Genomic DNA, 27480 nt, shown 5'->3' on the forward strand with positions numbered 1-27480 from the left:
TGCATTCATCAGCAACAGATCATTGGGTGGGTCTGATATTGATGTGTACACAATTACAATGGTCATTTTATGTGGTCAGTTAAAAACATATACAGTATCAGTAAAAGGTTTGGACACACCTACTACTTCCAGGATTTTTCTTAATTTTTTTACTATTTTCTACATTGTATAATAGTGTAATAGTATAATAGTGAAGACATCAAAACTTTGAAATAACACATATGTAATCATGTAGTAACCAAAAAAAGTGTTAAACAAATAAAAAAATGTTTTAATATTTGAGATTCTTCAAAGTAGCCACCCTTTGCCTTGACGACAGCTTTGCACACTCTTGGCATTCTCTCAACCAGCTTCATGAGGTAGTCACCTGGAATGCATTTCAATTAAGTATTCTGCAGCAATACACCATCCCATCTGGTTTGCACTTAGTAGGACTATCATTTGGTGATAACATCCCCACAGCATGGTGATGGCAGTATCATGCTGTGGGGATATTTTTCCAGCAGCAGGGACAGGGAGACTAGTCAGAAACGAGTGAAAGATTAACGGAGCAAAGTACAGAGGACCTCAGACTTGGGTGAAGTTTCACCTTCCAAACAGGACAACAACTCTAAGCACACAGCCAAGACAACGTAGGAGTGTCTTCTGAATGTCCTTGAGTGGCCCAGCCAGAACCAGATCGAAAATCTCTGGAGAGGCCTGAAAATAGCTGTGTAGCAACGCTCCCCATCCAACCTGACAGTGCTTGAGAGGATCTGCAGAAAATAACGTGAGCAATGCATCATACCCAAGAAGACCTAAGGCTGTAATCACTGCCAAAGGTGCTTCAACAAAGTACTGAGTAAAGGGTCTAAATACTTAGGTAAATTTGATATCAGTTTTTTATTTTTAATACATTTGCAAAAATGTCTAAAAACCTGCTTTTGCTCTGTCATTATTGGGTATTGTGTGTAGATTGATGAGGGGAAAAAACGATTTACTACATTTTTGAATAAAGCTGTATCGTAACAAAATGTGGAAAAAGTGAAGGGGTCTGAATACTTTCTGAATGCACTGTAAAGCAGGCAGACAGGCAGAGGCATTCAGTTACTGTTATATTGTACATTAGAATGGGCAAAACAAGTGACCTAAGTGACTGAGCATGGTATGATCATCGGTGCCAGGTGCGCCGGATTCAGAATCCCTCCTGGGCTTTTTACGCACAACAGTGTCTAGGCTTTTTCGAGAATGGAGCTACAAAAATAAAAAATCCGGGTGGCAACAGTCCTGTTGGCGAAAATAGTTTTTTGATGAGAGAGGTCGAACGAGAATGGCAAGAATCGTGCAAGATAACTGGGCGGGCCTCAAACAGACAAATTACGGCACAGTACTACGGTAATGTGCCTATTGGAACGCACAACTCGTCGATCCTTGTCATGGATGGGCTATTGCAGCAGACGACCACACCGGGTTACATTCCTATCAGCTACAAGCAAAAAGAAGCTGCTCCAGCACAGGAGGATGGTGGGACCTTAATTGGGGAGGACGGGCTCGTGGTAATGGCTGGAGCGGAATAGGTGGAATGGTATCAAATGCATCAAACATGGTTTCTATGTGTTTGATGCCATTCCATTTGCTCCACTTCAGCCAATATTATGAGCTGTCCTCCCCTCAGCAACCGTCACTGGGCTCCAGTGGGTATGCGATCACCAACACTGGACAATTGAGGATTGGAAAAACATTGTCTGGTCCGACGAATCCCAGTTCCTATTGCATATTCTGATGGATGAGTCAGGAGTCAACGGTACAGGCTGGTGGCATAATGGTGTGGGGAATGTTTTCCTGGCACACTTTAGGTCCCTTGATATCAATCGAGCAACGATTGAACGCCACAGGGTATCTGAACATTGTTGCTGACCAAACCCAATAAAGTACATTTGGGATGAGATGGAATGGGCTGTTTGCAGCATGAATGTACCGCCGTCCAATCTCCAACTGTGTGATGCCATTGAGTCAATATGGACCAACATCCCTGTGGAATGTTTCCGACACCTTGTAGAATCCATGCCCCGAAGAAATCAGTCTGTTCTGGAGGCAAGGGGGGTCCAAGCCAGTACTAAATGGGTGTACATAATACAGTGGCCACAGTGTATTTGACCACATCTGTATCATTAGCATAGTTCACTCATGTAATGTTCTAAGTGTGGCAGGTAGCCTAGAGGTTAGAGCTTTGGGCCAATGACTAAAAGGTTGCTGGTTCGAATAAATGAGCCAACTAGGTGAAAATCTGTCGATGTGCCTTTAGGCATTTAATCCTAATTTTCTCCAAGGGTGCGTACTTGGTCCAAACACACCAAACAGTCATGAAGAGGGCACAACAAAACCTTTTCCCCTCAGAACACTGAAAAGATTTAGCATGGGTCCCCAGATCCTCAAAAAGTTCTACAGCTGCACGATTGACAGCATCCTGACCAGTTGCATCACCGCCTGGTGTGGCAACTGCTCTGCATCTGACCGGAAGGCGCTACAGAGGGTAGTGCGTACGGCCCAGTACATCACTGGGGCCAAGCTTCCTGCAATCCTAGACCTATATAATAGGCGGTGTCAGAGGAAAGCCCATAGAATTGTCAGAGACTCATCACCCAAGTCATAGACTGTTTTCTCTGCTACCGCACGGCAAGCGGTACCAGAGCACCAAGTCTAGGACCAAAAAGTCTCAACAGCTTCTAGCCCCAAGCCATAAGACTGCTGAACAATTCATCAAATGGCCACCGGACTCTTAAATTGCCCCCCCCCCCATTTGTTTTGAACACTGCTGCTACTCGCTGTTTATTATCTATGCATAGTCACTTCAACCCTACCTACATGTACAAATGACCTCTAACCTGTGCCCCCGCACACTGACTCGGTACCGGTGCCCCATATTTTCTTAACTCTTCTTGAACTGCACCTTTGGTTAAGGGCTTGTAAGTAAGCATTTCACAGTAAGGTCTACACTTGTTGTATTCGGAGCATGTGACAAATAAAGTTTGATTTGACTACTATGGCCAACTCTTTGAACAACACGTTTCACTGCATCTATCTGGTGTATGTGACAATAAACATCTATTTACTGTTTGTTGACCTTTTCTGTTGGCAGCACTACCCTATGTACCACCTGAACGATGCAGAGTGCACTGGGAAGGATGTCGCCTCTCCTGAAGAGCGCCACCAGGTGTTCCATGAGCATTATGACATGCTATACCAGGAAGCTTCTCAAAGGCTGAGTTTAAATACACAGAACTATCACTCACACATGGGATTCATCTCTATTGTCTGAAGTGGCCTCTGCTTGCTTTCATAAGTCGTTTTTTCCAGATCAGTGCAGATGAAGGAAAGGTCCCGACAGAGGAAGCCACTTCAGACTGAGATAAATCCCTAAGAATCATTCTGAAGGGTATCTTTCTGACTGAAAACAATAGGTTGTCACTTACAAGCTTGTGATTGGAGAAATATGATGGATTCTTTTGGTTTCACTCTACAGTTACTTTGCTAGTTTCAGCTCCCCCTTATCCTGAGTGGCCACACCCACAGTGCCTGTAAGGTGGTTCATGACAACAAGCACCCAGAGATCAGCGTTCCTTCCTTCAGCTGGAGAAACTGCAAAAAACCCCAGCTTCATCCTAGTAACTGTCAGGGTTGGGGTCAATTCCATTTCAATTTAAGTTTACTTCATGAATTTAAATAGTGTTAGAAGGGTAGAGAATCGGGACACAACCTCCCACTCCCTGCAGGGCACCTTCTTTCCTGCTAGAGGAGAGCAGCGTGGTGGCCATCTACTGCGCCACAGGCATGGTTGTCTCCCTCATGCTCATGGCCCACCTCCACTTCTCAAAGAGCTTCATGCTCCTAGCCACCAGCCTCATGGGCAAGCACAAGGGCCTGTGACTGTTACAGTGAGTGTTTCCCCTAGATCAAATAATTATTTCCTTGGCAGGCCACATAAGAAAAGGGCAGCATTCAGGTTAGCAAATACACCAAAAGTGTGATTGAAATCAAAGTAACGGTAGGGGACGTCTCATCTGTGTGACCGACCACCTTTCACCTCCTCACCCTGACCATGTTCATCCCTGAGACCAAAGAGACAGTAATAGGGTTGACACTCCTGACATCCAAACCAACAGCACCTTTTAAAGGCCTTGGTCACTCTTTGTTGGTGCATTTTAATAGCGTGCAATGATATGTTATCCGTTCATTCTCTTTATAAATTATTGGCAACTGAATGTTTTTTTTTTTTTTTATCCCGGTGAGTAAGCTATGGCAGGGCCATCATTGACCTTTAAATGTGACCCGGAAGAAAACAGTCGAGGGAAGACGGCAGAACTGGGTTTCTTGCAACTGTAATTTATGCATATACAAAGTGTACATAAGTATCATTTTCCCACATATTCACTTTAGACAAACCAACAAAAAAAAACAAAGGTCTTCTGATGTGCCTCTTTATTAAAATAAAAATACTTTTTGTATTCCTTAAAGGCCTGAAAACACAAACGTTATCACATCTACCTCCTCGCTCTCAGAATAGACTTGCACATTGAAAGCTTCTGTTCAGTGTAAAGAATATCCTGTCTAATTGTGCCCACACGCTCACAATGCCTGTGCCATTGTGAAGGGATCTCTATGACCGAAGGATCACTACTTTATCATCTCGTCTCATTCTATATAAGTTGATGCCTATACATCTGTATGCATACATACGTTCTAGACATTCATAAATATGTATACGCATAGGTACACACATTACTATGTATAATTGTACATATAGATTTATAGAATATATGTATATCTTTATAAATGTATATGTACATATATATTAATACAAAATGCACATGTACAATGTAGATATACAATGCATGAGTACATGTGTGTATATATGTTTTACAGTACATGCATGCTTTGAAGCACACATACACACACATTTACTGGCACGCGCATGTATACATCTCATACACACTTCATATCTAAAAAGATACTTCCTACTGTAGTAAAACAACGCCAGGTTGCGATTTGGACACGTCAATGGATCTTCCAATGTATTAAAGCTGAGAATCAGAAATAAAAATATACATTTTCACCGTCGAAACGAAAGAGGATGAAGGCATGTCTCTGGCTGCGACCTGCGGTCACTGCGGTAGGTAAGTGGTTAATTTGCATAATGTATACAGGATTTGAGTTTTTTTTTTTTTTCACCGCACAAATTTTTCTGCCGTTTTCTACTAAAGAACATTTTCTTTTTTTTATAAACCAGAAAAACTAACCGAGAGAGAGAGAGCGAGAGCGAGAAACTCCCTGCCTGCAGTCTCTACTGTCAGATAGAGTTTGACATCAAGCTGTACAGCGCAGTCAAAAACATACATCAGAGCTCAATTTACAGGTACAGCCATTATCAAGGCACAAAGATATTCTACAAGAAGTTTTTTCTCTCAATAAAGTTGTACAAAATAACATTACATTTTGCAGTCTGTACAAGATAATCAACCTTGCACAGTGTGCAAGATAACAAAAACAAAAATATATTATATATATTTATATATATATAGAACTATTGCCCAAGAGGATCTAAGTCAAAAAGGACTGTCTGTGGGCAAATCAAAGTGAGTGTGGTATTTCTCTTTCCATCTAGACACGTGGCAGAATGCTGCTGCCCTACGACAGGAGGTGCATTGGACTCAAACTCCCAGCACCCTCCTGGTCCTCCCACAAGCCCCACCCCCTCTATGCTAATTCTACAGCTCTCAGCATCCACACAAAAGCAGTCTGAAAGCCTCTCTCTCCATGTTGCAATAAAAACAAACAAACCCAAATAAAAAGTGACAGAGTAATAAATATCTCGGTGCTACATCATGTGTATACTTCCTTGACGGCGTTAAGTTACCTGATGCAAAGTGCATTACATCTCCTGCCCGCCCCACCGCCCCACTCCTTCATCAAGTACTCAGAGCAGAATAGAGAGAGGGAGGGAGAGAGCGAGTAAAGCGGAGTAATCCATGCAAAGGAGTGTCGGAAGGTAGATTCCAACTCTGGAACCAACACACACAGGAGTTACCTCATTAGATACCTCAACTCTCTCACGCACAAACGTACACACACACACACACCCTCTGACAACATCAGCTGGTCCAGGTCCAACCACAACAGAAACTACAGAAGACTAGTTCAAATCAAAAACCACAAAACAAGATGTCTAAAAAGGCTTAGTGGAATGAGCAGAATAAAGGCATTTGAAATAAAAGACTGAGGCACACACACATCCTTTCCCATCCCCACTTATACCTACAAAATAACAGTAAAAAAAAATGGGCCAAAATTAAAGAACAAAATAAAACCAAAAATGGCAAACAAAATGACAGCATTGTGATGCTTCAGTAGTTCTCCTGGTCCCTGTGGTGAAAGGAACTTGTGTTTTGGGAGTGGAAACAAACTGCACCGGGATTGGCCCAGAGCCGACTGGATGGTGGGCTACGACCAATCACAAGAGTTCGTACTGGCGCAGGTGCATCCTCTGGATGATGTCTCGGCAGTCGTTGAAGACACGGCGGATGTTCTCCGTGTCCACGGCGCAGGTGAAGTGGGGGTAGCAGTAGTGCTTTCCGTCGCCGCTCGCCGTGCTGATCCTCTGTGGGGAGACACATTTCTGTTAACTTCCTAAATTGGAACGAAAATGACCCCAAACCTGAAATGGTTAACACTACAATACAAGCATCTACAGTCAGTACATAGAATGAAAACTGCACGTACAAGGAACTCATCTCGGATGAAAAACTTGGCCCGGGTCACTTTAGGGTCCTCTCCGGGGTCTGGAACGGCTGTTCAGAAAGAGACAAACAGAAGAAATCCAGGTTCATCAGTACAAGGATACCATATCATTAGGACTGGATGTAGTGCAGTGCCTGATGACGGTATCTGCAATCACATTTTTATGGAACATCTCTAACTAGTGTTCTCCGTGCTCCAAACTATTCTGTGATTTCATTTGACGATGGGGAAGAAAGGCATGTTTATGCTATTACATCCTGCAATTGAGTACCTGGGATATCTATAAGTTAGAGGGTCATATGAGGGCTAAATAAAGGTTTATTCCAGGGCCTGCGCAAATGACTCCATTTGAGTCACAAATTTCAAAAGTGTGAGTCGCCAAAATGGGTTAAACTTTGTATACATCTTGTGGATCGGTTTGGAGGTCCTTCACTGTGAAGCAACAATGATTTGGTGCACGATTCGTTGCTGGAAGAGCGTAATGTGTGGGTCTCTTAGGTTAGTAGTTCTTCTTAATTATTATGATCAAGTTTAATTTAAAGAAAGTGTTTTCCGCACATCTCAGCACCCACCTTCGGCCGGCACAGTATAGCGAGCATACTCAGGGAAGTAGTCTTCAAGTTTGGATTTCCCTGCTAAGATCTTGTCAGCCAGCATGTCCTGCTTGTTCAAGAACAGGATGACTGAAATGGTCCGTAAAAATCTGAAAAGAAAGATTGTAAAGAATGACGTGACTAGACAGGCATTTAAACAATGACACTGTGTCAGAGTTATTGGAATGTGAATGGATGGGTTTAAAAATAAAATATCTCTATCCAACTCATGTTTTGCTTCCGTTTGACCGATTCCCACTGATACCACCACGTTGACTGATTAAAACTAAAATGTTACCATTATTACTGTCAATCGCTAAAAGTACATCCTCTTACAATAATATATACCCCAGAAGTCATGTAGTGTTGCAATGTACAGTAAAACACATTTTCACCAAGAATTTGCTACAGAAAATAAACAAAGCTGGTTTAAAATTAATTCAGTTTGCAAATGTATTGCAAGTATATTGAAATCACAACAAAATGGAATGCAAACGTTACATTTGCCTATTACTAAATCTGGTGTGAAATTTTAAGTAGGGCATAATTGAGTCGGGAGAGGGCAGAGAGCCTGATTAGGTGACCATGACCAACCTGTTATTCCAGATGCTCTTGAAGAGATCCAGGGATTCCCGGAGTCTGTTGGTGCTGTTGTCTTCCCTTATGACCATGTTATAACTGCTGCTTGCTGCCACAAAGATGATCGCCGTCACGTCTAAAAGAAATAAGAGCACATTAAATGGGTTGTTTTAGCATGAAATGGTGCATATTGGTGCATAATGGTGCATAATGGTGTGCATTATGAGGATCAGACAGTGACATCGTAAACCATGTAATGTTAAAGGAAAATTCCACTAAAAGACTATCTTTAGTCATTTGTTTCATTAGTCCACTGTTGATACAGTCCAAAAATGTCATACTATGACACCTTCTGTATTTGTTGTTACTTGGTAGCAACTAGCTACAGACCCTGTATTGCGGATCATTTACAACTATTTTGGATTGTCCAAGCTGTAACATTAACGTTAATCTCAGGCTTCACTAACTAACGTTACGGTTTTAAGTGGAGATATTCTTTGCTACTTTTCAAACGAAGACCAAGTAGTAACAAGTTGCTATATATGCCTTTTGTTTTGTTCATGAGGAGTAATGGTCGAGAGAAGGCAGGAGACACTGTTTTGTTCATGAGGAGTAATGGCCAAGAGAAGGCAGGAGACACTGTTTTGTTGAGCGTCACATTGGTTAGACTGCTCCCTGTAACGGATCAGTCGTCCACCATACTACACTCTACGATTAGAGGGAGGTGGGAGAGGAAGCGTTGGGTGTCTCGGTTAGGGAGACAAGGGAATGGGGTTCAGTGTTTTCCGGTTAGGATAGATTTATGTTTGTTTCAACAGATCTTTACATATTTTCCTCACTACAAAGTATTAATGCGGTCCTTGTGGTTACTAAACATACACTATCACCCCTGTTAACCAACCCGTTCACACACCCCAATATCCCAGACCTGTGTGTTAATTGTAACACACATCTAGGCACCTTGTATCATTGCCTATGGGAGTGTGCCGAGATAAACATTTTGGAGCTCAGTGCTGCGCTATATCTCTGAGATTACTTCTACCCCAATACCATTAATCCCTAAACTTTGCGACCTAAATCTTTACCCAGAGAATATCTCTTTACATAGGAGAGAGAGAAGAAAATAGTTTACCTCTGTCTATTACAAGCTAGGCGTTCAATTTCTCTCCTTTGGAAGTATGTCAGTTTCCCCTCACTTGGTCATTGGTTAAAATAATTAACGTCAAGCCTAGCTCTTGAAAAATTCACTTATATAGTAAAAAAAAGAAAGAAAAAAAGCCTGTCACTGTTTCATCTGTCCTTGTGATTGTCTCCACCCCCTCCAGGTGTCTCTTATTTTCCCCGGTGTATTTATCCCTGTGTTTCCTGTCTCTCTGTGCCAGTTCATCTTGTATGTTTAGTCAAGTCAACCAGTGTGTTTTTCCCCATACTTTTTTTCCATTCTCTTTTGCTAGTTTTCACGGTTTTGACCCCTCCTGACTGGACTACTTTCCCGCCTGCCTGATCATCCTGCCTGCCCTGACCTTGAATCTGCCTGCCCTTCAGTACCTATTGGACTCTGCACTGGTTTTGACCTTTTTCCTGTACATGACCACTCTCTTGCCTACCCCTTTGGATTAATAAACATTGTAAGACTCCAACCATCTGCCTCCTGTGTCTACATCTGGGTCTCGCCTTGTGCCTTGATAGCCCCAGAGTTTAATGTTACTTGGGATCTGTTGATTTTCTACAATTTTATTTTACCTTTGTTTAACTAGGCATGTCAGTTAAGAACAAATTCTTATTTTCAATGACGGCCTAGGAACAGTGGGTTAACTGCCTTGTTCAAGGGCAGAACAGATTTTTACCTTGTCCAACGCTCTAACCACTAGGTTACCTGCCACCTATAAACCAGTGATATTGTAGAAGCATTGGAACTGTATATCTGTATATTCTAAAGAAATGTATATGAATATTGGCTATAGTTCAAGCGTAAGCCGCATGATAATGTGAGGACTTTTTTTCTCTTCTGTTTATCTGTTGTTAATGTTGGATTGTTAAGTTTTTGTCTTTGGGTTGGGTGAAAAATAATTGTATTTCTGTAACTGTTGACTGTCTTATTTGGAACTAATACATAAGTGTAAAATTATAAATATTTTTAAATTGACTAATTAAACAAATACCAAAATATATTTTTTTTTAGTGGAAGTGGATCCAGATGGTATACAATGCTAAGCTACTGTGACATAGTCCCTGTTCCACCACAAGACGGTCAGGAGTTAACGCAGGTCTTCCGGTTTCAGGTAAGGTTACTCATTAAGCAAGCATGGTTCACTGAACCACCAACAGGACACTTGCAAAACAACATTGTGGGCAGCAAAATTGTCCACATAATCCAAACTTACCATTGAAGCACTGAATCCATTTTCTCCTCTCGTCTCTCTGGCCACCTACATCAAACATACTGGGAGGGAAGAGAAAAAAACGTTTTAACAGACTTCTTTCTGTATGATCCAATGTGTGAAGGTGCCTATTTAACTCAAACATGTCTTGATCTCAAAACTTATCTTATTTGTCACATGCGCTGAAGACTATAGACTACATGCGCTGTAGACTATATCGTGAAATGCTTACTTATACAAGCCCTTAACCAATAATGCAGTTTGAAGAAAATATTTACAAAATATTAACAAAATAACAATAACAAGACTATATACAGGGGGTACCTGTACCGAGTCAATGTGCGGGGTACAGGTTAGTCGAGGTAATTGAGGTACACATCATGGACAAATTGAAATGGACAGCGTGGTGACAGCGTGGTGAAGAAGGCGCAATAGCGCATCTTCAACCTCAGGAGGCTGAAGAAATTTGGCTTGTCACCTAAGTCACACAAACTTTACAGATGCACAAATCGAGAGCATCCTGTCGGGCTGTATTGCCGCCTGGTACAGCAACTGCACCGCCCTTAACCGCACCGCCCTTAACCGCAAGGCTCTCCAGAGGGTAGTGCAGTCTGCACAACACATCACCGGCGACAAACTACCTGCCCTCCATGACACCTACAGCACCCAATGTCACAGGGAGGCCAAAAAGATCATCAAGGACAATAACCACCCGAGCCACTGCCTGTTCACCCCGCTATAATTCAGAAGGCGAGGTCAGTACAGGTGCATCAAAGCTGGGACCGAGAGACTGAAAAACAGCTTCTATCTCAAGGCTATCAGACTGTTACACAGCCATCACTAACAGAGTGGCTGCTGCCCACATACAGACTCAAATCTCTGGCCACTTTAATAAAAGGACTTAATAAAAGGTATCACTTAGTCACTTTAAATAACGCCACTTTATTAATGTGTACATATACTTACTACATTACTCATCTCATAACTAAAACTGTATTCTTTACCATCTACTGCATCTTGCCTATGCCGCAGAGCAATATAATATATAATATATGTACAGTTGAAGTCGGAAGTTTACATACACTTAGGTTGGAGTCATTAAAACTTGTTTTTCAACCACACACATTTCTTGTTAACAAACTATAGTTTTGGCAAACTATAGTTTTGGCATCTACTTTGTGCATGACACAAGTCATTTTTCCAACAATTGTTTACAGACTAATTATTTCACTTATAATTCACTGTATCACAATTCCAGTGGGTCAGAAGTTTACATACACTAAGTTGACTGTGCCTTTAAACAGCTTGGAAAATTCCAGAAAAAGATGTCATGGCTTTAGAAGCTTCTGATAGGCTAATTCAAATCAAATTTATTTATATAGCCCTTCGTACATCAGCTGATATCTCAAAGTGCTGTACAGAAACCCAGCCTAAAACCCCAAACAGCAAGCAATGCAGGTGTAGAAGCACGGTGGCTAGGAAAAACTCCCTAGAAAGGCCAAAACCTAGGAAGAAACCTAGAGAGGAACCAGGCTATGTGGGGTGGCCAGTCCTCTTCTGGCTGTGCCGGGTGGAGATTATAACAGAACATGGCCAAGATGTTCAAATGTTCATAAATGACCAGCATGGTCGAATAATAATAAGGCAGAACAGTTGAAACTGGAGCAGCAGCACAGTCAGGTGGACTGGGGACAGCAAGGAGTCATCATGTCAGGTATTCCTGGGACATGGTCCTAGGGCTCAGGTCCTCCGAGAGAGAGAAAGAAAGAGAGAATTAGAGAGAGCATATGTGGGATGGCCAGTCCTCTTCTGGCTGTGCCGGGTGGAGATTATAACAGAACATGGCCAAGATGTTCAAATGTTCATAAATGACCAGCATGGTCGAATAATAATAAGGCAGAACAGTTGAAAGAAACTGGAGCAGCAGCACGGCCAGGTGGACTGGTGACAGCAAGGAGTCATCATGTCAGGTAGTCCTGGGGCATGGTCCTAGGGCTCAGGTCCTCCGAGAGAGAGAAAGAGAGAATTAGAGAACGCACACTTAAATTCACACAGGACACCGAATAGGACAGGAGAAGTACTCCAGATATAACAAACTGACCCTAGCCCCCCGACACATAAACTACTGCAGCATAAATACTGGAGGCTGAGACAGGAGGGGTCAGGAGACACTGTGGCCCCATCCGAGGACACCCCCGGACAGGGCCAAACAGGAAGGATATAACCCCACCCACTTTGCCAAAGCACAGCCCTCACACCACTAGAGGGATATCTTCAACCACCAACTTACCATCCTGAGACAAGGCTGAGTATAGCCCACAAAGACCTCCGCCACGGCACAACCCAATGGGGGGGGGGGGGGGGGGGGGGGCGCCAACCCAGACAGGATGACCACATCAGTGAATCAACCCACTCAGGTGACGCACCCCCTCCAGGGACAGCATGAGAGAGCCCCAGTAAGCCAGTGACTCAGCCCCTGTAATAGGGTTAGAGGCAGAGAATCCCAGTGGAAAGAGGGGAACCGGCCAGGCAGAGACAGCAAGGGCGGTTCGTTGCTCCAGAGCCTTTCCGTTCACCTTCCCACTCCTGGGCCAGACTACACTCAATCATATGACCCACTGAAGAGATGAGTCTTCAGTAGAGACTTAAAGGTTGAGACCGAGTTTGCGTCTCTGACATGGGTAGGCAGACAGTTCCATAAAAATGGAGCTCTATAGGAGAAAGCCCTGCCTCCAGCTGTTTGCTTAGAAATTCTGGGGACAATTAGGAGGCCTGCGTCTTGTGACCGTAGCGTACGTGTAGGTATGTACGGCAGGACCAAATCAGAGAGATAGGTAGGAGCAAGCCCATGTAATGCTTTGTAGGTTAGCAGTAAAACCTTGAAATCAGCCCTTGCTTTGACAGGAAGCCAGTGTAGAGAGGCTAGCACTGGAGTAATATGATCAAATTTTTTGGTTCTAGTCAGGATTCTAGCAGCCGTATTCAGCACTAACTGAAGTTTATTTAGTGCTTTATCCGGGTAGCCGGAAAGTAGAGCATTGCAGTAGTCTAACCTAGAAGTGACAAAAGCATGGATTAATTTTTCTGCATCATTTTTGGACAGAAAGTTTCTGATTTTTGCAATGTTACGTAGATGGAAAAAAGCTGTCCTTGAAATGGTCTTGATATGTTCTTCAAAAGAGAGATCAGGGTCCAGAGTAACGCCGAGGTCCTTCACAGTTTTATTTGAGACGACTGTACAACCATTAAGATTAATTGTCAGATTCAACAGAAGATCTCTTTGTTTCTTGGGACCTAGAACAAGCATCTCTGTTTTGTCCGAGTTTAAAAGTAGAAAGTTTGCAGCCATCCACTTCCTTATGTCTGAAACACATTCTTCTAGCAAGGGCAATTTTGGGGTTTCACCATGTTTCATTGAAATGTACAGCTGTGTGTCATCCGCATAGCAGTGAAAGTTAACATTATGTTTTCGAATAACATCCCCAAGAGGTAAAATATATAGTGAAAACAATAGTGGTCCTAAAACGGAACCTTGAGGAACACCGAAATTTACAGTTGATTTGTCAGAGGACAAACCATTCACAGAGACAAACTGATATCTTTCCGACAGATAAGATCTAAACCAGGCCAGAACCTTTCCATGTAGACCAATTTGGGTTTCCAATCTCTCCAAAAGAATGTGGTGATCGATGGTATCAAAAGCAGCACTAAGGTCTAGGAGCACGAGGACAGATGCAGAGCCTCGGTCCAATGCCATTAAAATGTCATTTACCACCTTCACAAGTGCCGTCTCAGTGCTATGATGGGGTCTAAAACCAGACTGAAGCATTTCGTATACATTGTTTGTCTTCAGGAAGGCAGTGAGTTGTTGCGCAACAGCCTTTTCTAAAATTTTTGAGAGGAATGTAAGATTCGATATAGGCCGATAGTTTTTTATATTTTCTGGGTCAAGGTTTGGCTTTTTCAAGAGAGGCTTTATTACTGCCACTTTTAGTGAGTTTGGTACACATTCGGTGGATAGAGAGCCGTTTATTATGTTCAACATAGGAGGGCCAAGCACAGGAAGCAGCTCTTTCAGTAGTTTAGTTGGAATAGGGTCCAGTCCAGAATAGGGTCCAGTATCCAGCTTGAAGGTTTAGAGGCCATGATTATTTTCATCATTGTGTCAAGAGATATAGTACTAAAACACTTGAGCGTCTCTCTTGATCCTAGGTCCTGGCAGAGTTGTGCAGACTCAGGACAACTGAGCTTTGAAGGAATACGCAGATTTAAGGAGGAGTCCGAAATTTGCTTTCTAATAATCATAATCTTTTCCTCAAAGAAATTCATGAATTTATCACTGCTAAAGTGAAAGTCATCCTCTCTTGGGGAATGCTGCTTTTTAGTTAGCTTTGCGACAGTATCAAAAAGGAATTTCGGATTGTTCTTATTTTCCTCAATTAAGTTAGAAAAATAGGATGATCGAGCAGCAGTAAGGGCTCTTCGGTACTGCACAGTACTGTCTTTCCAAGCTAGTCGGAAGACTTCCAGTTTGGTGTGGCGCCATTTCCGTTCCAATTTTCTGGAAGCTTGCTTCAGAGCTCTGGTATTTTCTGTGTACCAGGGAGCTAGTTTCTTATGAGAAATGTTTTTTGTTTTTAGGGGTGCAACTGCATCTAGGGTATTGCGCAAGGTTAAATTGAGTTCCTCAGTTAGGTGGTTAACTGATTTTTGTCCTCTGGCGTCCTTGAGTAGACAGAGGGAATCTGGAAGGACATCAAGGAATCTTTGTGCTGTCTGTGAATTTATAGTACGACTTTTGATGATCCTTGGTTGGGGTCTGAGCAGATTATTTGTTGCAATTGCAAACGTAATAAAATGGTGGTCCGATAGTCCAGGATTATGAGGAAAAACATTAAGATCCAAAACATTTATTCCATGGGACAAAACTAGGTCCAGCGTATGACTGTGACAGTGAGTGGGTCCAGAGACATGTTGGACAAAACCCACTGAGTCGATGATGGCTCCGAAAGCCTTTTGGAGTGGGTCTGTGGACTTTTCCATGTGAATATTAAAGTCACCAAAGATTAGAATATTATCCGCTATGACTACAAGGTCCGATAGGAATTCAGGGAACTCAGTGAGGAACGCTGTATATGGCCCAGGAGGCCTGTAAACAGTAGCTATAAAAAGTGATTGAGTAGGCTGCATAGATTTCATGACTAGAAGCTCAAAAGACGAAAACGTCATTTTTTTTTTTGTAAATTGAAATTTGCTATCGTAAATGTTAGCAACACCTCCGCCTTTGCGTGATGCACGGGGGATATGGTCACTAGTGTAGCCAGGAGGTGAGGCCTCATTTAACACAGTAAATTCATCAGGCTTAAGCCATGTTTCAGTCAGGCCAATCACATCAAGATTATGATCAGTGATTAGTTCATTGACTATAATTGCCTTTGAAGTAAGGGATCTAACATTACGTAGCCCTATTTTGAGATGTGAGGTATCCTGATCTCTTTCAATAATGACAGGAATGGAGGTGGTCTTTATCCTAGTGAGATTGCTAAGGCGAACACCGCCATGTTTAGTTTTGCCCAACCTAGGTCGAGGCACAGACACGGTCTCAATGGTGATAGCTGAGCTGACTACACTGACTGTGCTAGTGGCAGACTCCACTATGCTGGCAGGCTGGCTAACAGCCTGCTGCCTGGCCTGCACCCTATTTCATTGTGGAGCTAGAGGAGTTAGAGCCCTGTCTATGTTGGTAGATAAAATGAGAGCACCCCTCCAGCTAGGATGGAGTCCGTCACTCCTCAGCAGGTCAGGCTTGGTCCTGTTTGTGGGTGAGTCCCAGAAAGAGGGCCAATTATCTACAAATTCTATCTTTTGGGAGGGGCAGAAAACAGTTTAACCAGCGATTGAGTTGTGAGACTCTGCTGTAGAGCTCATCACTCCCCCTAACTGGGAGGGGGCCAGAGACAATTACTCGATGCCGACACATCTTTCTAGCTGATTTACACGCAGAAGCTATGTTGCGCTTGGTGATCTCTGACTGTTTCATCCTAACATCGTTGGTGCCGACGTGGATAACAATATCTCTATACTCTCTACACTCGCCAGTTTTAGCTTTAGCCAGCACCATCTTCAGATTAGCCTTAACGTCGGTAGCCCTGCACCCCGGTAAACAGTGTATGATCGCTGGATGATTCGTTTTAAGTCTAATACTGCGGGTAATGGAGTCGCCAATGACTAGAGTTTTCAATTTGTCAGAGCTAATGGTGGGAAGCTTCGGCGTCTCAGACCCCGTAACGGGAGGAGTAGAGACCAGAGAAGACTCGGCCTCTGACTCCGACCCGCTGCTTAATGGGGAAAACCGGTTGAAAGTTTCTGTCGGCTGAATGAGCGACACCGGTTGAGCGTTCCTACAGCATTTCCTTCCAGAAACCGTGAGAAAGTTGTCCGGCTGCGGGGACTGTGCCAGGGGATTTATACTACTATCTGTACTTACTGGTGGCACAGACGCTGTTTCATCCTTTCCTACACTGAAATGACTCTTGCCTAGCGATTGCGTCTGAAGCTGGGCTTGCAGCACAGCTATCCTCGCCGTAAGGCGAGTACAGCGACTGCAATTAGAAGGCATCATGTTAATGTTACTACTTAGCTTCGGGTGTTGGAGGTCCTGACGAACCGTGTCCAGATAAAGCGTCCGGAGTGAAAAAGTTGAGGAGGAAAAAACAAAAATATAAACGGTAATTAAAAAGTAAAAACCGTAAATTTGTCAGGTAGCAAAACAGGTTGGCAACAAAACGCACAGCAAATCGAAAACAAGTCTGCAAGTCGTGACCGGAAATGACGTTGTTAACCGAAAGGTCTGTCTGTCTCCCCAGACATCATTTGAGTCAATTGGAGGTGTACCTGTGGATGTATTTCAAGGCCTACCTTCAAACTCAGTGCCTCTTTGCTTGACATCATGGGGAAATCAAAAGAAATCGGCCAAGACCTCAGAAAAATAAATTGTAGACCTCCACAAGTCTGGTTCATCCTTGGGAGCAATTTCCAAACGTCTGAAGGTACCATGTTCATCTGTACAAACAATTGTACGCAAGTATAAACACCATGGGACCACGCAGACGTCATACCGCTCAGGAAGGAGACACATTGTCTCCTAGAGATGAACATACTTTGGTATGAAAACTGCAAATCAATCCCAGAACAACAGCAAAGGACCTTGTGAAGATGCTGGAGGAAACCGGTACAAAAGTATCTATATCCACAATAAAACAAGTCCTATATCAACATAACCTGAAAGGCCGCTCAGCAAGGAAGAAGCCACTGCTCCAAAACCGCCATAAAAAAGCCAGACTACGGTTTGCAACTGCACATGGGGACAAAGATCGTGCTTTTTGGAGAAATGTCCTCTGGTCTGATGAAACAAAAATAGAACTGTTTGGCCAAAATGACCATCGTTACGTTTGGAGGAAAAAGGGGGATGCTTGCAAGCCGAAGAACACCATCACAACCGTGAAGCACGCGGATGGCAGCATCATGTTGTGGGGGTGCTTTGCTGCAGGAGAGACTGGTGCACACAACAATAGATGGCATCATGAGACAGGAAAAAATATGTGGATATATTGAAGTAACATCTCAAGACATCAGTCAGGAAGTTAAAGCTTGGTCGCAAATAGGTCTTCCAAATGGACAATCGCCCCAAGCATACTTCTAAAGTTGTGGCAAAATGGCTTAAGGACAACAAAATCAAGGTATTGGAGTGGCCATCACAAAGCCTTGATCTCAATCCTATAGAAAATGTGTGTGCAGAACTGAAAAAGCGTGTGCGAGCAAGGAGGCCTACAGACCTGACTCAGTTACACTAGCTCTGTCAGGAGGAATGGGCTAAAATTCACCCAACTTATTGTGGGAAGCTTGTGGAAGGCTACCCAAAATGTTTGACCCAAGTTAAACAATTTAAAAAAGGCAATGCTACCAAATAGTAATTGAGTGTATGTAAACTTCTGACCCACTGGGAATGTGATGAAAGAAATGAAAGCTGAAATAAATCATTCTCTCTACTATTATTCTGACATTTCACATTCTTAAAATAAAGTGGTGATCCTGACTGACCTAAAACAGGGATTTATTACTAGGATTAAATGTCAGGAATTGTAAAAAACTGAGTTTAAATGTATTTGGCTAAGGTGTATGTAAACTTCAGACTTCAACTGTACATATTCTTATTCATCCCTTTGCATGTGTGTGTATGTAAGGTAGTTGTTGTGAATTTGTTAGATATTACTGCATTGTCGGAACTAGAAGCACAAGCATTTCGCTACACTCGCATTAACATCTGCTAACACATAATGTGTATGTGACCAATACAATTTGCCTTGATTGGACTTGAATATAGTGCCTTCAGAAAGTATTCAGATCCCTTGACTTTTTCCAACTTTTGTTACGCTACGGCCTTATTCTAAAATTGATGAAAAAACATTTCTCATCAATCTACACATAATACCCCATAAAGACAAAGCTATTTTTTTGTTGACATTTTAGCTCATTTACAGCATTGAGCCTTCATGGGTAAGATGATACAAGCTTGACACACCTGTATTTGGTGAGTGTCTCCCATTCTACTCTGCAGTTCCTCTCGCGCTCGGTCAGGTAGAATGGTGAGAGTCACTGCACAGCTATTTTCAAGTCTCTCCAGAGATGTTTGATCGGGTTCAGGTCCGGGCTCTGGCTGGACCACTCAAGGACATTCAGAGACTTGTCACAAAGCCACTCCAGCGTTGTCTTGGCTGTGTGCTTAGGGTCATCGCCCTGTTGGAAGGTGAACCGTTGCCCCTGTCTGAGCTCCTGAGAGCTCTGGAGCAGTTTAAAAAAAAAAATCATGATCTCTCTGTACTTTGCACCATTCATCTTTACCCCGATCCTGAATAGTCTCCCAGTCCCTGCCGTTGAAAAACATCCCCACAGCATTATGCTGACACCACCATGCTTCACCGTAGGGATGGTGCCAGGTTTCCTCCAGACGTGACACTTGGCATTCTGGCTAAAGAGTTCAATCTTGGTTTCATCAGACCAGACAATCTTGTTTCTCATGGTCTGAGTGTCTTTAGATGCCTTTTGGAAAACTCCAAGTGGGATGTCATGTGCCTTTTACTGAGGAGTGGCTACCGTCTGGCCACTCTACCATAAAGGCTTGTTTTGTGCAGTGCTGCAGAGATGGTTGTCCTTCTGGAAGGTTCTCCCATCTCCACAGAAGAACTCTGTCAGTGACCATTGGGTTCTTGGTCACCTCCCTGACCAAGACCCTTCTCCCTCGATTTCTCAGTTTGGCTGGGCGGCCAGCTCTAGGAAGAGTCTTGGTGGTTCCAAACGTCTTCCATTTAAGAATGATGGAGGCATCTGTTCTTGGGGACCTTCAATGCTGCAGAAATGTTTTGGTACCCTTCCCCAGATCTGCGCCTTGACACAATCCTGTCTCAGAGCTCTACGGAGAATTCCTTCGACCTCATGGGTTGGTTTTTGCTCTGAAATGCACTGTCAACTGTGGGACCTTATATAGACATGTATGCACCTTTCCCAATCATGTCCAATCAATATAATTTACCACAGGTGGACTCCAATCAAGTTGTAGAAACACCTCAAGGACGATCAGTGGAAACAGGGTGCACCTGAGCTCAATTTCGAGTCTCATAGCAAAGGGTCTGACTATTTATGTAAATAAGGTTTCTGTTTTTAATACATTAGATTTTTTTTCGAGAAAGAGACTTGTTTTCGCTTTGCCATTACGGGGTATTGTGTGTAGATTGATGAGGAAAACATTTAATTTAATCCATTTTAGAATAAGGCTGTAACGTAACAAAAGGTGGAAAAAGTCAAGGGTTCGAATTCTCCCCGAATGCACTGTAGGTGACTTATAGTATAGGGATTTCTCAATAAAGACCTTGCAATACAGTTGATTAGACTAGTTTTCTACATGGAGTGATGATGGAAACAGCGCTCCTGTGGGTAAAGTTAACCACTACAGTAAACCACTTGGCAGTATGTTGAGTTCCTGTGTCGTGGTGTTCTAGAGCAGATACTGCTTTCCTATTTAGTGCGCATACGTTAGACAAAATGGTAATCTAATCAAGGAGCAACGGTCTGACCCCACATTAGAAGAGTTGCGTGACCAAATTGTGCTTGTGGAACAGTTTGGAGATGTCGCCCATGGATGATGTCCTGATGAGAAAGTGGGTACCTCATAGTAATTTTGTGGGGGAGGCTATTAGTCAGGTTGTTGTACCAGTTAAGTTGTGTGAGTTGGTGCTGAAAACTTCCCTCGAGGATGTTGCTGGTCATTTGGGTGTGAGGAAAACCTACAATCGCATACTGAGAAATTTATTTTGACCTAGGTTAAAGAGGGATGTTTCTGCGTTCATCAAAACCTGTCAATTAACGGGTAAACCTACTCAAGCTATTAAGCCGGTACTGCTGTTTCCTATTTCCGTAGTCAGCCAGCCTTTTGAGTATCTGGATTGTTGACTGTGTTGGCCCTCTGCCTCGCTCTAAGGTAGTAGTTACCTGTTCACTGTGATGTGTGTCAGACCACTAGGTTTCCTGTTGCCTATCCGGTCTACCACAACTAAGTCCGTGCTAAAAGCTTTGACTCACTCAGTTTCTCACTGTTTGGAATCCATAAGTTTATTCAGAGTGACCAAGGTTCTAATTTCACTTCTAATATGTTTGGTCAGGTTCTCCAACAGCTCCATATTAAAACACTTTGTCTAGTGCCTGTCCTGCGCAGAGTCAAAGAGCGCTGGAACGTTTCCATTAAACACTTTGTTGAGAGCTTATTGTACGGAGATGGATAAGGATTGGGAGGAGGGGTTGCCATGGTTACCGTTAGCCACCAGGGAGGTTTCACAGGAGTGCACAGGTTTCAGTCCAAAGGACCTAGTGTTCGGACATAGTGTACGTGGGCTTCTAGCAGTGCTCCAGAATGAATGGAATTCTCCTAAGCCACCTCAGTCCCTGTTATCCTATGAGTGTGATTTCCGGCGCCGCCCGTATGCCACTGGTGAGATGGCCAAAGAGAAGCTATCATCTTCACAGGGGAGGATGAAAGGAATATTTGATCGGCGAGCTGAGCCTCGTCACCTGGACTAAAGTGACCAGGTTCTTGCTCTGCTGCCAATAGTTGGTTCTCCTTTTCAAGCCAAGTTTAAGGTCCATATACGGTTGTGCGCCAGTGCACTGAGCAAAACTATCTAGTTGCCACTCCGGGAACGGAGGGAAAAAAAGCACCATCTGTGTCATGTCAATGTGCTAAAACCCTACTACACACGTTCCTCTGGGGACGAAGAGTGGAAGTTCGCAGAGGATGGTAAACCTGTTATTTTGGCCAGTACTGTTACATTGCTGGGTCCTTTCTGTCATGCTATGTCCGTGCATGGTGAGGAGGATGTCCTTGGTCCTGACTATTGTGTACTGCAGGGTAGATACAGAAAAATACAGAGTCACTGGATGTTTTGGATAGCCTTCTTGCTCATCTACCTGCTGATAGGCGAGACGAATTGGTCAGTCTGAGTTTTCCAGTTTTGTTTTCTGATACACCAACATGTACAAACGTAATAGAACACGATATTGATGTTGGGGATGCTGACCCCATCTGTCAGCGGTTCTATAGTTTCTTCAGAGAAATGGCGTTATCTGGATGCTGAGATCGGGTACATGCTGGAGAATGAAATTGCAGAGCCTTCTTTCTCCAGCTGGGCTTCTCCCTGTATCTTGGTCAGTAAACCGGATGGGACAAACAGATTTTGTACGGACTACCATAAGGTAAACAGTGTCACTAAACCAGATTAATTTCCTCTTCCTCGGATGGAGGACTGTGTTGATCAGGTTGGAGCAGCGAGGTTTGTGAGCAAGTTTGACCTGTTAAAGGGCTATTGGCTGGTGCCACTGACGCATAGGGCATGTGACATCTCTGCCTTTGTTACACCTTCAGGTCTGTTCACGTATTTGGTTATGAGTTTCGGCCTGCGTAACGCACCTGCCACTTTTCAGCGCCTTATGAATAGGGTTGTCTTCGGTCTAGTCGGGTGCGCTGTTTATCTGGACGATGTAGTGGTTTATGCAGATATTTGGGAGGAGCATCTGGCCTGTATTCAAGCCTTGTTCGACCGCCTGGCTGCGGATTCCCTCAAATCTGGAAAAATGCGAGTTTGTACCTTGGTAAGGTGGTTGGGCAGGGTGAAGTGTGTCCTGTTTGGTGGTAGCTACTGATACTTTTCCACCACCAACCACTAAAAAGGAACTGATGCGTTTCTTGGGAATGATAGGTTATTACCGTAGATTTTGTAGGAACTTCTCTACCGTAGTCGCTCCCCTGAAAGATTTTCTGAAAGCTATGGCGGTTTACGTCAGGTCTCCTCTCTGTCAACAGGCTTTTGAAGATGCAAAGAGGTTACTTACCTCAACTCCGGTGCTGGCTGCTCCTCGTTTGGATTTGTCATTTACCTTGCAGGTGGATGCAAGTCACATGGGGGCAGGTGCAAGCAGATGTGTCCGGTGTTGAGAGGCGTGTTAGTTAAGTTTCCAAGAAGTTTAATTGTTATCAGTTCAACTTCTCCGTGTTGGAAAAACAATCGCTAGTACTCATATGGGCGCTACGACACTTCGAGGTGTAGGTCGGGTTGGGTGTAGTATCTATTGTGGTGTACATTGACCATAACCCTCTCACCTTCTTGAGGTCTATGATGTGTGCTAACCTGAGGATAATGAGATGGTGTTTGTTTTTACAGGCATTCCATCTCGATGTGCAGCACATGTCGTTGCTGACACACTCTCTCGTGCGCCCTGTTCCTATTGATCGGTGGACATGCGTTCTCATACGCGTTGTCCCCGTGTGTATGCGTGTCGTCCACGTGACCGGCCACTGTTTATTTTGTGTTGTCCTGTTGTGCCCGTCTTCTGTTCCCTGCTGTCTTCATTTTTTTCTTTCCTTTATAAAGGTTGCTTCCTGTGCGCAAAGGTTGCTGAGGTCTGGGGAGGCTGAGGTGGGCTGTGGCAGTGGGGTAGCGTTTACCTGGGCTAGGGTCTGTCCCGGGGATAAATACACCTTTCCCCTCATACATTGAGGAGACTCTCTCCACGCAGACGCGCTGTTGTTTTTGGCATTTTGGAGCTTCTTTGTGTTCATTTGTTTTGGCACCTCTCAACACCCCTCATTATCACCATCTATGCAGTCATCCACTCACTTACACTACATACAACATTTTTTTTATTTGTATATAGTTTACTTTTTAAAATATATTTTTGTTACTTCTTTATCTCTGTGTTGTCTCTCTCTTTGTTACGGAATACAAGCCGGTTCGTAACAAACTGAAATGAAAGCCAACCCTAAGTGACCAAAAGGTGGGGACATTTCCAATATAATATGAAACCACAATGGCCATTTACAGTACACTGTTTATACAGTTAATAAAACAGACAACAATGGGCACCATAACATCACAATGAAGGGGACACTTACTGAAAGTTCACTTTGTCGACTTGAAATCTTGTTTCGAAAATCCCTGAAGTCAAAACTCGGCAGCGAAGCAAGTCCTGGGGTTTAAAACAAGAGGAGCATAGAGATGAAGATATGCACTAAAGGAATGAGTAGAAAAGAGAAGTAGAGAGAGATTGAAAGAGAGAGCGAGAGACAGAGAGACTAAAAGTGTATGATGTTTTCCTACACAGTGCTTATTGATTAAGCAATACAGTTACAGCTATGGTTGGTAACATTTGGCATGTCATTTTATCACAACATTTTTAGCCATGCTCTAGAGCGTTGAAAAGTAATCTTACCTGATCTGTTGGTGTGTAGTCATTCGACCTCACCGACTCAATTCTGTCCAAGAAGCTGCAAAACACAAAACATAATTATATGACACTGGCCTGGATCTTAAGAACAGTAAATATCACTGTCATTACTGTAGATATTGCTTAATATCTGACTCTACACATTTAAACTAAGAAAAGGAACTAATGCAGGCACTAGCATAGAACAATCATATCCATAATATATCTCATCACATAGAGCAGAACTATATTGTAAGATATAGAATGGAGCCCAATCTATCCACTGCATTTCTATCTATAGCCTTTTGAATGTTTCACCTCAGTACATAGCTAAATCCCTATGACAACGGACTAGAATACAACTGTAGGGGTGATCCCAGCACTGCACCATCCTTCCCCAGCAGAGGGCATCAGAGTACATCCCCCGCCTATTTATGTCCCCCTTTTCCTGTCCCATTACATAAGACCGCAATTAGTTCCTGCCAGAGCTAGACGAGAGCCTCTCGCTCTGGTGTGCACTGTGCATGAGCTGCATGTTCCCTGGGTGTGTGTGAGTGTGTGTCCCCGCGGTAGAAGAGACGGGGGGGAAAAGACACACACAGGGCAGCCTGTAACCACTGAACAGCATGGTGATATCACCAGCACTGTCACCAGTCTAAACCAGCAGATACCACACTACAAATCCCTATTCTGTTCTGTTCTATTCCGTTCCGTTCTATTCTGTTCTATTGTATTCTAGGAAGCAGCCACAACACAGAGCAGTTCTGTACAGGTTTATTTGACGTTGTGTTTTTACCTCAGAATTCAGTTCTAGGAACTGACTGATATATAGGTCTTTGTGTGATGACAATGATCACACTATGAGCCTTAGGGAAGTACAACTGACTCAGTCCTCATCTCTAAGTACCTAGAAAAGAGCCAATCGGGTATATTATAAAGTTATTTAACCAGTCACTGTTCACAGACAGTTGGATCCAATAAAACCTTTATTTTACTGTAAAGAACCAGTTAGTTACTGAGGTTCAGAATGTACAGCGTATGATATAAAAAAGGTAATAACCTTTACCTTTTGGTTTATATTGGAATTATTCAAACTAGCACCCGTCTGCATCATTTGGTACAAGGCAGTTACCAATAGAATTCTTTAGCAAGTACCATAGTTAATAAAGTGTTAACAAACCTCTGATACAAGTGCCAGATTGTTTACACAAAAAGCACTGAAACAAAAAAGTGCCCTCCTCTGGAGTTTGGGCCTGTAAACGCTACAGCAACACAGCCAAGTTTCATAATGAATTATCCATGACTGTAAGTGACCCGCCCCCCCCCCATCATCCCCTGCTACCAACACTCCGCTAGGTTGACCTGTTAATCCACAAACAGACCAATGCTGCCCTGCTTTTTTGACTCAGACTTGTCCATAGCCTAGATCTACTGGACTGATGCTATTAATTGGTTGAATGGAAAGATGGAATCAATAGTTTCCACATTTTGAGTGGCTGTTGGGGTTGATGTGAAAATGTGGTCAGTCACCAAAACAACAACACAACGTACAGGGAATGTCTTTATCAGAGGAGCCTGACAGTTCCAAATAACAGGCAAAGAAATATAGATCTTTCCCCAATGGATCTGGACGGCCTATACTGTAGTATTTTCTACTTCTATTAATCAATTGAAGAAAATGGCTGTATTTTATGCCACAAGTTATAGTATAAAGGCAAATATGTAAGCTTGAGGAGTTTGAACCCATTTCACACTAGGAACACTAGGATGCTGAAATGTTACATTTGTACTTTGTCATTTAGTAGATGCTATTATCCACAGCAACTTAGAGTAGTGAGTTCATACATTTTCATACTTTTTGCATACTGGTCCCCCATGGGAATAGAACCCACAACCCTGGCGTTGCAAGCACCATGCTCTACCAACTGAGCCCCCCCCCCCCCCCACACACATTCTCAGTTACACACCAGAGCAGTACACTAAAATAGCTCTGTCTGGTTCTAGTGTTACATGTCTGAATAGCTGCTGGGTGTTTATGTGTGTGAGTCTGGTCTGCTTATCTCTGGCTCTGCCAGAAAACGACAGGAATTTACACAACTCCTATATTCCTGGTAGCAGCAGTCGTTTAACATTACGAACTCTATCATCCAGGTCTGTGTCTGAAATTAAACCCTATTCCCTATATAGTGTACTACTTTTCACCAAAGCCCAGCTCTGGTCCAAATTAATGCTAGTCTGAAATTATAGACCCTATTTTCATAAAGTGTGCACTATCTTTGACCTATATGGGCTCTGGTCAAAAGTAGTGTGCTATATAGGAAATAGGTTGCCATTGATGTCTAGGGGGGAAATGAAGGAAGAACATGAAGATTTAGTTGACAAGATTGATGTTAGGAGTCTTAGTGCTACTAGAAGCTATGATAGGCGCTCTCGTTCTCCCTGGCAATAGAGTTTATACGAGGAAAGACGGGGCCATTTTGCATCCTAACAGATACCACACAGACAGAGACACACACACACCCACCCAGCTGCAGGGGAGCTGGGGCTAAAAATATCCCTGGGAATGGATCCGCTCCGAAAAAGACAGATTATACAAGCCCCGAGCGGGCATATAAACACACACACACACACACACACACACACTAGAGCTGGGACGATAAACTGAACATTTTCGACACGGACCATCACTTATCACAGGCATTTTGCTGATATTGTTCATTACGATAAGTAGCTCTATGCTAGGGAAATTGTTAATGGGACAATTGATGGAGAAAACCATCAAACTACTAGTAGTAGTAGTAGTAGTAGTAGTAGTAGTAGATCTTGCTACCATGGAAAGGTAAATCTGTCTATTTGTGTAAAAATCGCCCTTATTAATTCTTTAGTCATATCCCAGTTTACTAATTTACTTATGGACCTGCCTACATGGAACAACTTTTTTAAATTATATGACAAAACAATATCCCACTTTATTTGAAACGGCAAACCTGACAAAATTAAAACGACCTATTTATATAATGCATATGAATTTGGAGGGCCAAAATGATTAAATATTAAAGCATTAAACCTCTCACTAAAAGCTTCAGTCATGCAAAAGTTAATCTGAACTGGTTCTCCAGCAGACTAGTAAGAATGGCTCACCTAAGGTTCAAAAATAGCCTCTTTCCCTTCATTCAGATTACAACCTCCAACTTAATTTGACAATTAAATAATCTCCAAAATATAGCTTTTTTTTTTTTTTTTAAAGCCATAGAAAAGCTGATTGCAATTTCAGTTTAATCCACTAGAAAATACTAAACAAACACTGCAACAATTATTATGGTTAAACTCAAATATACCAATCG

General features: G+C 43.0%; 1 protein-coding gene across 2 annotated transcripts in view; it reads right to left on the bottom strand.

Annotated features, from left to right (window-relative positions):
* Window positions 1-4426: 4426 nt before the first annotated feature.
* LOC139367037 (guanine nucleotide binding protein (G protein), alpha activating activity polypeptide, olfactory type) overlaps window positions 4427-27480 on the bottom strand; it is a 75702-nt gene continuing 52648 nt past the window's right edge. For both annotated transcript variants that reach the window (XM_071104973.1, XM_071104974.1), the window contains exons 6-12: window positions 24143-24197; window positions 23826-23899; window positions 10331-10389; window positions 7962-8082; window positions 7347-7477; window positions 6757-6824; window positions 4427-6634 (exon numbers count right to left, since the gene is read on the bottom strand). In XM_071104973.1, coding sequence (XP_070961074.1) covers window positions 6488-6634; window positions 6757-6824; window positions 7347-7477; window positions 7962-8082; window positions 10331-10389; window positions 23826-23899; window positions 24143-24197 — 655 coding nt within the window. In that variant the 3' untranslated portion in view covers window positions 4427-6487. The remainder of the gene's footprint in view (window positions 6635-6756; window positions 6825-7346; window positions 7478-7961; window positions 8083-10330; window positions 10390-23825; window positions 23900-24142; window positions 24198-27480) is intronic.

This window comes from Oncorhynchus clarkii, chromosome 15 (genome assembly GCF_045791955.1).
Source record: "Oncorhynchus clarkii lewisi isolate Uvic-CL-2024 chromosome 15, UVic_Ocla_1.0, whole genome shotgun sequence".
Classification (NCBI taxonomy): domain Eukaryota; kingdom Metazoa; phylum Chordata; class Actinopteri; order Salmoniformes; family Salmonidae; genus Oncorhynchus; species Oncorhynchus clarkii.